General features: G+C 33.9%; 2 protein-coding genes across 2 annotated transcripts in view; both read left to right on the top strand.

The window, feature by feature from the left end:
* Positions 1-2,226, top strand: part of LOC114249656 (uncharacterized) — a 48,371-nt gene extending 46,145 nt beyond the window's left edge. The window contains exons 4-6 of the mRNA XM_028183295.2: positions 221-340; positions 562-718; positions 913-2,226. Of these exons, the coding sequence (XP_028039096.2) occupies positions 221-340; positions 562-718; positions 913-1,113 (478 nt within the window). The 3' untranslated portion in view covers positions 1,114-2,226. The remainder of the gene's footprint in view (positions 1-220; positions 341-561; positions 719-912) is intronic.
* The window catches only part of LOC114249629 (uncharacterized), a 40,614-nt gene continuing 29,068 nt past the window's right edge, over positions 1,968-13,513 (top strand). The window contains exon 1 of the mRNA XM_089730107.1: positions 1,968-2,226. Coding sequence (XP_089586233.1) covers positions 2,215-2,226 — 12 coding nt within the window. The 5' untranslated portion in view covers positions 1,968-2,214. The remainder of the gene's footprint in view (positions 2,227-13,513) is intronic.

The following is a 13,513-nucleotide window of genomic DNA, read 5'->3' as shown; positions in this document are numbered from 1 at the left end:
CGAAGCACTGCTCTTGCTATGGCCAGTGTTAGCATCACTCCGGTTTGAGTCCAGTGAGCTCACCTACTAGCTAAGGTTACGCTGAAATAGCCTCTCAAGGCTATCAGCTTAGGCAGAAAAAAAAATCTGATAAGAAATCTCAAAAATATTTTTACTATCATCGGTATCCACCACTGTGCTTTTTACTATTTTTACTTTTTACGTTTTTTTTCTACTTCAGATCTGCTTTAACCCGTCACGTAGCTGTGGACTGTACTGAGCTTTCGAGGTCCGGTGCTATGCTGCAATGTCCACATGAAGAATGTACTTATGTGGCAAACACTATTAGTAAATTAGCCAGGTAAATACTGCATTATTAGTAATCTTTACCGAGATTAAAGACATGTATATAGTGACATCTAGTATCTACTGGCTGAACCATTAAAATGCAGCTACAGTTCAACTATTAGTAAGCAACAGTTACGATAGATGGCGCTAACATTTTTAAACTATTTCTTTAATTATACAACAGATAGATGTCGCGAGCATGCACTTAATTTTATTTATTATAAACAATTGCAGACACCGACGAACACATGGCGAACGAATAAAACACCACGAATGTCCCTTATGTTCTTTCAAGACGGACCAAGCCAGTCATTTCAAAAGACACATGCTTTGTCACAGAGGAATCAAACCCTATGGCTGTCCATATTGCCAGTTTACATGTGGAAGTTTGGTAATTAATAAGAATACTCATTATTAATAGAATTAGAAAAATTCATAAATTAAGAAACGAGTTAAAACAATATTTAAAAATAATCAGATACATAGATCAATAGATATTTTTTAATCGTTTTTTTTTTATATATTTGGTATAAAATATATCGAATAACGTCTTTAATTTTGAATAAAAGCAAATATGTTTTTCAGGAAAATCTACGAAAACATGTCCTTCGAAGTGGCCGTCATAAAGGTCTTTGTTTGTATAAGTGTCATATATGCAATTATCCTACTAATATGGCAACTAATCTCCGAGAACATTTGAGAACAGTACATAGTGATAAGTATGACTCTAAAAGCGCTACTGAAAGTGTAAGAACACATTTAATGGTGAACAAGTCAATCGAATGAACCACGAATACTGTGAATTTAAATGGATCTTATTCCTCCACGAAAACATTGTCAGTTGAAACAAAAACAGATGGCAGCACTACTTCTAGGCTTTCAGAAATGTAGTAATACAATTGGATTTATTGCAACTTTTTTAAAGACAATAGCTTTTTTATATTATTGTTTAATAAATTGAAATATTAAAATTAAAGTTATTGAGTTGTTATTAGGTTTCTACTTACACCTACCTACTAAAACTAAACGTCAAATAAGCCTTTCATTATTATCAAAACTGTCAAAATGAGACAAATGTAACTAGATTTAATTTAGGAATTTTAAAATGGCTTGAAGGCCTTGAAGCTTACAAAGTTACAGTAATTTTCACTGTGTGCATATTCATTGCTTAATTCTTATTAAGCAATTTACCAATAAATAACTTACTAAAAATGTGTTAAACTAAACATTCAGATGTAACGAATTAGAAAATGTAAAAATTAACAGTAAGTAAGTAGCATAGTACTAGTAAATAGCTAGTGGAGGTTAGGTTTTTAAGTATATACTATTATGGCTTGCATCAAAGAAATTGTTACAATGTATTTAATAAAATAAGATCACGACATATTTTATATCAGTAAATCACCACCATTTTACTGAGATTATATTTCATCCCATATTATTTCATCTCATTTCCTTTTATTTCATCCCAGTTGATTAATGTCTCAAATTAATCATCTTCATTTCATTTAATTTCACTCCATATGATCATTTTTCATAAAAATAATAATTAAATTAAAATGAGACATGACTTAAAGGTCTTAGTTACCAGGTCAGAAAAAAAATTATACAATTTTGAAGTTTCTAAACAGAAAAACAGACGAAACGTCATTGTAGATGTTGTTGGACGTCTTTTAAGATACCTTTAAATTTTGGCGCAAAGAATATCGCGTTGTCGTACACTTAAAATAAATCCATTTTTACTAAGTTATTTGATGTTATAATTCAGTAAACATTGTAAAATTAATTCTTTCTGGTGTAAAACAGTGGTGTGATTATATTTTGATCTTTTAAAAATAATGACTACAACCCTCGTTGCTGAATGCTGAAAATCGATTAATAAACAATATGTCTTTGAAGGTACGTACATTGGTTATACACATAAGATAATATGTATCTTAGATATTTAGCTAGTTACTATATTTTACGTGGATAAGTTTTTAAAATCAGCCATCTGATTACATAAAATAAAGCTTAAAATATAAAAAAGATTTTTTATCTAAAAAATTCATGAATTAATTGGTCATATTCTACTAATTAAACGGTTTACGTTTTAATGATGTAAGCATGTAAAGGAAATATATAAATTACATTAAAATATAATAATACTCAAAAATATAATAATACTCAAAAATATTGATAAATTCTTATTGTCTTCAATGGTAGATGACCTGATAGTGCTTTATGCTAACGTGAGCTGTATACTTATAGCTTACTCTTACGACTCATTGTAGTGGTCATCATTGGTCACAGAAATCAGTAATACGAGAAGCAAAAAAGTTATAACCTACTGCTCTGGACTAATTCAAATATAGTTTGAAGGATGCCACAAAGTAGTACAGGAAACACTGTGTAGGAGAGATCATTTTATCTGGATACACACTGTGGTTTGAGGAAGTGGAATAAACTCTGCTCCGGGGTTGTAACAGCTCAGTAAATAATGTAACATGTTTTATTTATTTATTTTCTTTAATATTCAAAGTGTTCATGAATTGTAACAATATTTTAACACATTTAATGACACCGATGACAATTATCCCAAAATGTTAGTATTTCAAAACAAATAATTAAATTATTAAGAAATGACTTCACATTTAGAATGTCCATGAATACTTGCTGATACTTTGAACGTTTTACAGTTCTTGTGGTCATCAATAGTAACTGACAAATTGTATTTTTATTCCATCCACCGCTAAAATACCCCTCAAATCCCTCATCGATTTTAATGGGATGGTTGATGTTATTTTACAATTGTAATCTATAAATAAATTTATGACATATTGTATAGTTATTCCATTCATCTATCATGATGCTTTATTACATTAAAGGTTGTAATAACTTATAGGACTTCAAATTGTAATAAAATTGGCTCCTGAAAATGTTTTGTAACTATATTTATTTCTGCTCCCAATCATTAATAAAATTTGAAAAATTTCACATAATTTTATCAATATTTAACTGCTGATAAGAAAATCGCTTTTAAAGTTTCTATAAAATGCTTCAGCTCTCTGATTGATCTTGCTTATGTACAAGGAAATTCTCAATAATGATATTGCCAGAAATGAACCATCTCATACACCGAAAAAAGCAAAATTGATCCCTTTGTGAAATTACTGGTGACAACGAAAACCGGTAATATACCAAACGATCGGTTTCCATATATAGATCGCGAAGTGAAACCGGTTACGCACCGGTTTTGCTGACGGTAGTTACCGTTAAATATTCGCACAAGTCTTTTATGTTAATCTAGATACATAGATAAATTAATAAATCGGAATATTATTGTGTTGTTGACGGATTTTGAGTTGACGCAAAAGAGGTTTAACTAGTCTCAATTTTATTGGCTCTTCAAATGTTTTAACCGGACTGTATAGTTGTTATAGGCTGGACGGAGTGGAAAAAGAACGAGCGCATGCGGAATTAAAACCGTCTTCGAAAGCTCGAAACATTAAAGTCGCCTTAAAAAAATAAACAAAAAAATAATAAATTAAGTAGCCCCAACATTAGTTCATTCACATTTAAAAAATAGAAACTTTCAACAAAATCCCGGTTTTTACAAACGAGTTTTTCAAAGATCATAAAAAAAACCCTATCAAGGAAACACGAGATCATCTCTACGATTATAAAATTATACAGACAATGACAGCGCATAGCCGAAACTCGTGCAACTAGATTGGAAGTTGAATAGTTGTTTGAAATACTTAAAGTTCCATCACTAAAACAGTTGTAAAGCATATATTAAAAAAAACAGGTTACGCTACACAGACTAAGAAGTTGTTAACAACATCTTACATTAAGAATGCTTAAAAAAAACAAGTGTTTTATTTTTAATTCAAAATTTAAATCGAGCCACATCGGACTGTCATGTCGGTGTAAGAAATCTTAAAATATTACGTCTAGCCATTCTAAGGATCTTTGGAGGTCATCTCTTTCAGCGGAAGATGGCAGATCTATGTGGTCTACCACTAAGAAGGCTTACAATGCGCTACCCATATTCGCCGCAACGTTATTGTTATCTTCTGGATTGGTTAACCCGTAGACACAGCCCACTGAGTTTCTCGCCGGATCTTCTCATGGGTCGCGCTACCGACCCGGTGGTAGATTCTGCGAAGCACTGCTCATGCTAGGGCCAGTGTTAGCCACACTCCGGTTTGAGTCCTGTGAGCTCACCTACATTAGGGTGAAGCTGAAATAGCCTCTCAAAGCTATCAGCATAGGTAGGAAAAAAAAGTGGATTGATTTATATCGGCAGGAAAAGTGAAATAATTTTGATAGTCTTTTGTACGTAAGTGTACACAACATAGTTCAGCGGCGCCAGTGAGTGAATCAATTTGAATCAGTTATATGGGCCGAACGTTAAGGAAGTGCAAATCACACCACCTACACTCCCGAGCTTAACTATTTTATTCATCATGTACCTACGACGCTTACTGCATAATGTATACTAAGAAATGTTTATCTTTTTACTGCTTTAGATAAATACCTATTCTAAACTATTTAATACTAGTGAATACACCGCGCGAGACGTTAATAGCAACTTAGGTACCGTAGGAAGTTGGAGTAACAATTCCAGTAGAAGAAATCTGATAATAATATTTAATACTTATTTAAAAGTTTCCGTATAAAGGTATACCGAGTAAAGGTAAATATAGAAGTAAATTTCATTATCAATCTTTAATTTCTCTTCTCTTCAATCTTTAATCTAATAAGTGTATTGTGTGATTCGCTCCAGTCGGTCGACTCAGATGCTGCGTCACGAAATCCACTATATCTCCGAAAATAATTCTACTTTTTTTTATGATTGAGAGTTTACTGGTGGCCCTGAGGCCTTTCCAGTTTTACAAGGACAGGTGGGCGAGCAAGGGCTCAGCCAGAATGGGTTTGAATTTTGAAAAATCCGTGTAATGATTTCTTTTTATTTCTAGACCAGAATATTGCTTTAAGTACGAACAATTACAACGGTGCTTACAACATTTCAACTCATTTGGATAAATGAACAAATCTGCAAATATTATTGCTAGTATCTTAAATTAACATAAATTACGTCTTAAAAAGAAAATCGCAATAACGACACCCTGTTCATATTCAGGGAAGTATTTTATCACTTACTAAGCAAAGTGGAATTTTGCCACTGATATATTTATTTAATCTCAGTAGAAAAGCAAACAAAAAGCAGTAAAAATAACTCTTAAATCTGCACGTTAAATCCACGTCATTACTTAATAGAAGTTAGTGGAAAATTCTTTATGAGTGTGGATTGAATAAGTAAAACATTTGATAAGGTTTGCAAATAGTTTTACTTTTACTCTATTAAAAAAAACATAATCAAAAAAGCCTACAGAGCAAAGAAGTGACAAATTCAATCCGCCTGCCATATCAAATTTAAATCTACATCCACTTCTTCGGTTATATTGATGTGGCTACTTCGCGAAAATTTAGAACATCTGATAACAAAAACACACGCGTCCCGCATGTCGACGGCATTTCGTACTCGACCTTTTGAAAATTACTACGTCTGCTTTGTGTAACACACATTTGCTATGGACCAGGGGCTCAAAAATGATACCGCATTATTGGAAACATCTTAAATCCAAACCAATAATCTAGAAAAATTATAAAATTGTAACATTTTCTTGAGTTTTCCTGATCACCGATATCAGTCGATAATTTCTCGTCGTAAACTATGATTTATTTCTAAAATTAAATATATCCCGGGCGTCATTCTCTGTCACTAGATACAGATAAATTTCCTTTGTTGTCAATCGGCTCATCTGTACCAATAAAAACCAGTCTCCAGCCTGCTGTCTAGACGGAGTAGTTTATATTCTATATTTCTCTTTGTCTGTCATTCATCCGTATTGTGATGTCTGTTTGTGTACATAGAAGAGAAGCAATAAAAATATTTGTTTTAAATGATTTATTATTAGTTATTGCGACGCGCGCACGAATACATAATTATTCAGATTTATGTTACATTTTGAACGTTTCGATATAATTATTTGTTAAATGGAAATAATCCTGTCCCGTAATTAGAGTAAACTCTCTTCTCAAATTAAAGAACGTATTGAAATAAATTTTTCGAATCAACGAGATATATCCACAATATTCGGATAATGGCGTATTTTATATTTTAAAAATTAATTATTGGAGGAGTAACATTTCGTTCCGTTAAAACGTGACACGACATTCATTGATTGTTAAGTGGTACGAAGTTCCACGAGTTAGCTAGTATAAACATAAAATTCGCCTTATTTCAGTCTTATTTTCAGATATAAAACATGCAATGCACGTTTATTTGGCTAGGTTTTGACTATCGAGAATATTAATTTAAATATTATTATTTTTTTGTTCCTTAGATAGGTGGACGAGCTCACAGCCCACCTGGTGTTAAGTGGTTACTGGAGCCCATAGACATCCACAACGTAAATGCGCCACCCATCTTAAGATATAAGTTCTAAGGTCTCAAGTAAGTTACAACGGCTGCCCCACCCTTCAAACCGAAACGCATTATTGCTTCACGGCAGAAATAGGCAGGGTGGTGGTACCCACCCGCGCGGACTCACAAGAGGTCCTACCACCAGTAACGTTACATGCCACGTTCCCCCAGTCTTCCGTTAATAGTGCTAAAACCTTCCATGAAGTGTCAATAATAACGGTAACAAGTTTTAACACAAACGTATAAGCGACTTTTGGACGCACATACCACGAAGCAAGTCACAAACATTTATGTATACTTCGAAAAAAATATGGGCAGTAAAAATCCGACAAACATCTGAGTAGAGTTTTCTGTGTAAAATTGAATTAAGACAAGCGCCTTCTTGTTCGACGATTAGTGACCATGAATTTGTGACATATAGTGGTATTCAGCGTCTGTCCGTAGATAATTGCTTGTTTTCTCGGATGTGCCCCTCAGCACACGTAATCCAGAAGAAAATTCAAGGGGAATCTGGATAATTGATAATACAATAGTTGAATGCTTTTATTATGATAACGACAGTGGTATGTCACGTCGGCTATCATTGTACTCAAGATCCCTCTGCATCTCTTGGTATAATAAAGATATTTTTCTATTCAATTATTATATTAAATAGCATTTCTCATCGTAAGTTGTGAGTAATTCCGACAGTACCACATTGTGCTTGTCTTTGCAGTTTAGCTGTCATGCATTTTGGTTACAAAAAGATATTCATTGATTGATTAAAGATTCATTGTTTCTGATCAATTTAAAACTTCGACATTTCTCAAGCGACATCCTGATGTCCGATGTTCCGGAAACCGCCAAAATCAACGAGGCAATACAAAAGTCAGGTTATGATAAAAAAATGTTTTAAAATTTTATCTTGCTCTTATCTCATTACTGTCTTACAAAGACATACCATACCATTCAGGACGTTTCAAATATGTATAATTATTTTAAAATGAAATCGTACGTACATACATACCACATTCCATTAATTAAACTGGCTTAAACTTTACACAACATCCTCTAAAAGCAACGACCGCCTGTGAATATAATTAAAATCATTAAAACATTGAAGAAACACTTGCTTGTGGTTGACCTAAAAGATGTGTCGCAATGTTTATGGCTCTTGCCTATTTGAAGTAACAAGCGCATGGGAGGAGGGAAGTAGCCATGTAATACGTTCTGTAATGTCAACTAATTAACCAGTTTAAGTAATTCGAACTGTTTCCTGCTTGTATTGAAGTGTGCTCCTGTTGAGTCCATTGGCAAACCCGTTGTTGGGGATCGCCTATATCGCAGAAGGATTTTTTATGCTTAATTCATGAATTCTATGAGACGAATAGATTCGCAGATATCGTGATGACTGAGTGGTGTTTCGCCTTTTTATATTATGTACATTTCGTTGTCCAGTTAGTACGCTATGATAACATTTGATATAAAAATATAAATCAAAACAGCTGGCGGACAAGCCACCTTCCAGTATCTTTGTACGAGCTTTGACCATGGGCATCAATTGATTTCTGGGTTAAATTGTGCATTTGTAGTGCATAAAAGTTATAAGTTAAAATCTAATTCTTAAAGGAGTAACCAGGTCTTCGTGAATAAACCTTGACGGTCCTCTTAGTAATAATACTTCATAAAACCAAAGAGGATCGGAAGCGTGGCAAAATGAATTTAACATAAGAACGATCTGGTACAGTAAACACGAATTACGATTCCTAATGAGGGAAATGAGAAAAATGTCATTTTCTTGTATGTACCTATTGGACGTTGGAAATAACAACATATTCGTGTGTTATCTTGCTAAATTTAACCGCAAATCGCAGTAAAAATGGTTTCATCACTTGATTTTAAAGCAGACTTTCGACATTTGAAATTGCGATTTTTTTTATATTAACTTAATTTCCTCAGTGACCTGTATCTAAGGTGTTCTAGCGACGCTTAGCTTAAATTAATAATGATCAAATCAAATACGAAACATTTAATAGAATTTAACGATATCCTATTGAAAAAAGGATTCTTAAATTTCAATGAGCAAATCATACAGCGCGGAGTACAAGTTATCTTGGCATAACTATTACGCTGATCATAAGCCTGCAGTCCAGATGTGGTCGCGTGGCGCTTATGACACTGCTATGAGTTAAGGCAACTGCGAGTTCGTTGGTCAATCTACGCCAGTGATTCTCAACCACTGTGCCGCGGCACTTTTGTGTGCCGCCAAATTTCAAAAGTGTGCCGCCGAATTTTGCAAATATACAATAATGTTAATATTATTAAACTATATCATTTAAAAAGAAAAATATTTTTAACATGAATATATATTTAAATCCACAAAAAAATAAATTACTTTATTATTTGCTTTGCAACGCGGTTTTTCTTAGTGCCAAATTATGATGAAGCGGCGTGCATAGCAACAGGAATATGTCACAAGTCGGCGCACACTTGCCACTTCTGCGTACAAAACGTGTTGTTTTAGTGATAGTTGGATTCACAAGGTGTTGCATAGTAGTTACTGCACCTTTTCTTTCGTTAAAATTGGCAAATGTATGTGATTCGGTAGTAAGTAAATAATTTTTATCTTTTTCTTTGTGTGCCGCCAAATTTAGAATTCGTTAAATATATGCCGCAACAAAAAAAGGTTCAGAATCACTGATCTACGCCATCCAAAAACAAACTCGTAAACAACGTATTACCCAAAATGCTTACTTGAACAAACATTAATAAGGAAAGTTAACTACGGATGTTTTTGCTAGATATTATTAGCTATGAAATCATATGAAGTAGATGTACCTACTAGTAATTGTGGATAATTTTGACGACATTGACCACGGTTTTATAAATTGACTCCATATGAAACCGGTACGGTGATTTGTGTTTTGAAACATACTACATAAAATATTATTATGAATGAATTAAAGCTGGCGGGCTTACCGCTCAGAGCAATCTGTTCCACGATAATTTAACGTAAGGGATATATTCTGTAAGATACCGTTTCATACAAACCTCGGAAATGCTGTTTTAAAGCGGTTTATTATTGTTGAAGTCTTATTTGACTCTTATATCATATCTACTCTAATATTGTTATTTAAGGGCCTCGAAACGTTACCTTATTGCCTCGTATAACTTCAAATCAACATTTAACTTTAAACTTTCATTCTTCTGTAGATGATTCGACCAACTGGAAGATGATTATCAACAAGCTATGACTTGAAAAATGACATTAAATTACTTGGCAATTATTATATAATGAGATTCTGTATATTCTTGTAGTTGTTGTGCGTTGAGAAGCCGCCGGCGCGGCGGCGGTCGTGTTACCGTCGACCCTGACCAGGCTACGTCCTTTGTCAAATGCTAACGAGTTTATCTACCTAATTCTGCTTAGTACGCCCTAACCTTACATATTAAAGAAAGACAGTTCTGAATAAAGTTCAAAGTAACTTGAACGGAGACAGTTTCATCAAACAACTTTTTACTGGTCTTTTGAGTCCGCACAGGTAGGTAACACTACCCTGCCTACTTCTGCCGTGAAGCAGTAATGCGTTTCGGTTTGAAGGGTGGGGCAGCCGTTGTAACTATACTGAGAACCTTAGAACTTATATCTCAAAGTAGGTGGCGGCATTTACGTCGTAGATGTCTATGGGCTCCGGTAACTAGTTAAGACCAGGTGGGCCGTGAGCTCGTCCACTCAACTAAGCAATAAAAAAAGCCATTTAACGACTTATCTGTTGTGTTAGTGGTTCTGTAAAGCATGTAGATGCTTTAATTTATTTGATGTTTAAATCGAAGCACCAAGGCTTGTAAACGTAAAATTACAATCACAAGAAAGTGCTTTAACAAATAGCCACGGAAGACGTGAGCTTATCCCACCAGGCGTTAAGTACTTACAGGAATCTGTTGACATCGTAGTGACCATGAAACATAGTCAACTTTGTGATCCTATCGAAACAGTAACTGACAAAATGAAGTGTGCTGCTATATTATTAACTGATAAAATTCGATGATAATAATAATACCATTATTTGCAATATTCATTTAACTTTGAAACGTGTTTCATGATTAACTATAAAAATATAAATAAGCTACTTTGAAACAGTCTTATAAAAACTGACTACGTTTGTCGGTCTGGTTTCTTAACTGAAGTCTTGCTGTATACTATAACATCACGCAGCATTCATTGCAACCATAAATTTCTCAATATCAGGAGAGACAAACGAACAAAAAGAACCGAACATGATTCACGTTCCAAGTGCAAGAAAAATTCCCCACTGCATGTTTCCGCAAAAAGTTGTATTTGCAAATTCTCTTCCTTTCTCGTTTTCGAAACGCTGACATACCCTTTTACGGTTGAGTGCCCTGCGTTCGATAAGGTATGAATGGAACTATCCAGACACATTGTATCGATCCACAGTGCACCCCAGACTAGCGTCTAGTCGCATAAGGCTACATAATTTCAATGAATCGGAAAGAAAGTCTGTGCCTTCCGCGAATTCCCTTAAGATGATGAAGAAGCGAATTACTTACTTCGTTTATCAGCCTAGATTTTAGACTCTAGAAGTATACAGTACAAACTGAAGACGGAAGCAAAGTTATTGAAAGACTATCTTTTCGTCTGTTCGTAAGACCTTGATTTTTTTTACATGTTTGGACACAGTAGTGACTAAAAAGAAAAAAAGTAAGGTCATTTCGACTTTCGCAGTGGACGAGTTTTTATTTGCTGATCTCAGATGTTTGCTTTTTGCTTACTGAGTGAAAATTTTTGCAATTGCTGTATCTTACAAATACAAATCTACTACGACTATCTGTAAAATAATATATTTTTATTTATTTTAAATACCTCTATAGGAGCTTACTGCTCACCCGATGTTAAGTGGTTAATAGCAACCCATATATATCACAGGAAGTCTAAGTTTCCATTGTAAATGTTCCACCCTTCAAACCGGGAGATATTACTGCTTCGCGATGGAAATTGGGCAAGTAGGAAACCAAATTGATGATTGAGCAATGAACGAACGCAAAACTTTATTATCAACAAGAACACCGCCCTACAACACCATGTATTGATGATATTGTTAAAAAAAAAACGTAATTAAATTGCGAATGAGTAATTTAACTAGGACTATCTTGCTCACCTCTAGGTACAGTTACACGATTTCGCAGATTGTCTTAACCCGACAAATGACAGCATAGAGTAAAGTGAAGAGCAACACAAATAAGGCTTAATCAAACGTTGCAGTACTGGCGATTGTCTACCCACCCTTTGCCTTACGAGTTCGCATGACTTCTTGTACGTTTTACCATGCAAAATGAGACGATCCCCATAAAGAAACATATAAGTTATTTATTCGTAGTAGATATGATGATTAAGACCAATGTCCTACAGTTGTAGTTATTGGCTGTATTTGATAATGGAAAAATAGAGTGCCGAGAAGATCTGCTTTAAAGTTTCGACTATCCTGCGCTCCCCTATTGCATACATTTCGGACTAGTGCAAATACATCCAGACATACGAAGCTACTTGCGACTGAGTGATTTTGAACCGACTTCAAAAAAGGAGAAGGTTCTCATTTCACCTATATGTTTTTTTATGTTTGTTATCTCATAACTTTTGACTGGGTGAATCGATTTTGATGATTTATTTATTTATTGGAAAGCTGACGCTTCCCGTGTGGTCCCATTCGAATTTAGTCCAGTTCTGATAATTATAATGGTATCTATGAGAAAACCATATAAGTCTTAAATTTGCATTAAGTACGTGCGCGACAAACAGATGAATAACTCAATATCTTGCCAACAGATTTCGATGATTATTGTTTTTAGTGTATACTAATTTGATTTGGAATATGTATTTTTCCATTTGAAGTCGGTTTTTGTAAAACCCTGTCTATTTACAATTATGTTTGACATTATTACTCTATGTAACGAAGATGATTTCATCCCGATATTTTCGAAAACAAAACACTTTCTTTCCACCTACTTTCTGCAGAGAATAAAGTATCTAAGCTTGCGAACAGGAAGTATTCAGTGAATGTCCTAATTTATTTTTCGTGGTAGTCCATTCTATTTCTAAATATCCTGTTACGAGCGTCTCCTTCGTTTGACTTTTACGATGACTAATGAGATGAAAATAGATTCCGCGTTATCTTTATCTCTTGAAAATTATCAATTTAATGCATTAAACGTCACTTTGGCAATGACAATAAAAACATTTGAAGATACTATAAAATGAACTGATTTCGGAATTGGAATTGAAATACATTTATTTCTGAGACATACATAATTTATATACAAGTCTGTTCGTCACAGTCGCCTGCTAGGTATAATACATAATTATATGGGCAATTTCGATAGCATGCGCGTGTGCTTGTTTTTTTTACACTTAACTGATTTTAGGGTTTTATCGACAGCTAAATATTCAAACCCTATTTATTTAAGATAAAGTCACAACAACAGATTTATTAAAAATTAAAATAAGGATCAAAACAAACACTAACACAAAAAAGAACAAAGCAAACTAGTAAAAGAGAAAAGAGGAATATGAAAATACAATACATCAAACATATTAACCCCATAATATCATTTGTAAAAACATCCGCTTTTGGCGCAGTTTACAAATTATAGAAAAGACCTTGAAGCTATACGATCGCTTTGCCCTACATGTTGAAATTGCCAAGACAGTAACTTAAA

Source organism: Bombyx mandarina, chromosome 10 (assembly GCF_030267445.1).
Source record: "Bombyx mandarina strain Sakado chromosome 10, ASM3026744v2".
In the NCBI taxonomy this organism is placed as follows: domain Eukaryota; kingdom Metazoa; phylum Arthropoda; class Insecta; order Lepidoptera; family Bombycidae; genus Bombyx; species Bombyx mandarina.
This window is presented reverse-complemented; position numbering and strand designations above follow the sequence as displayed.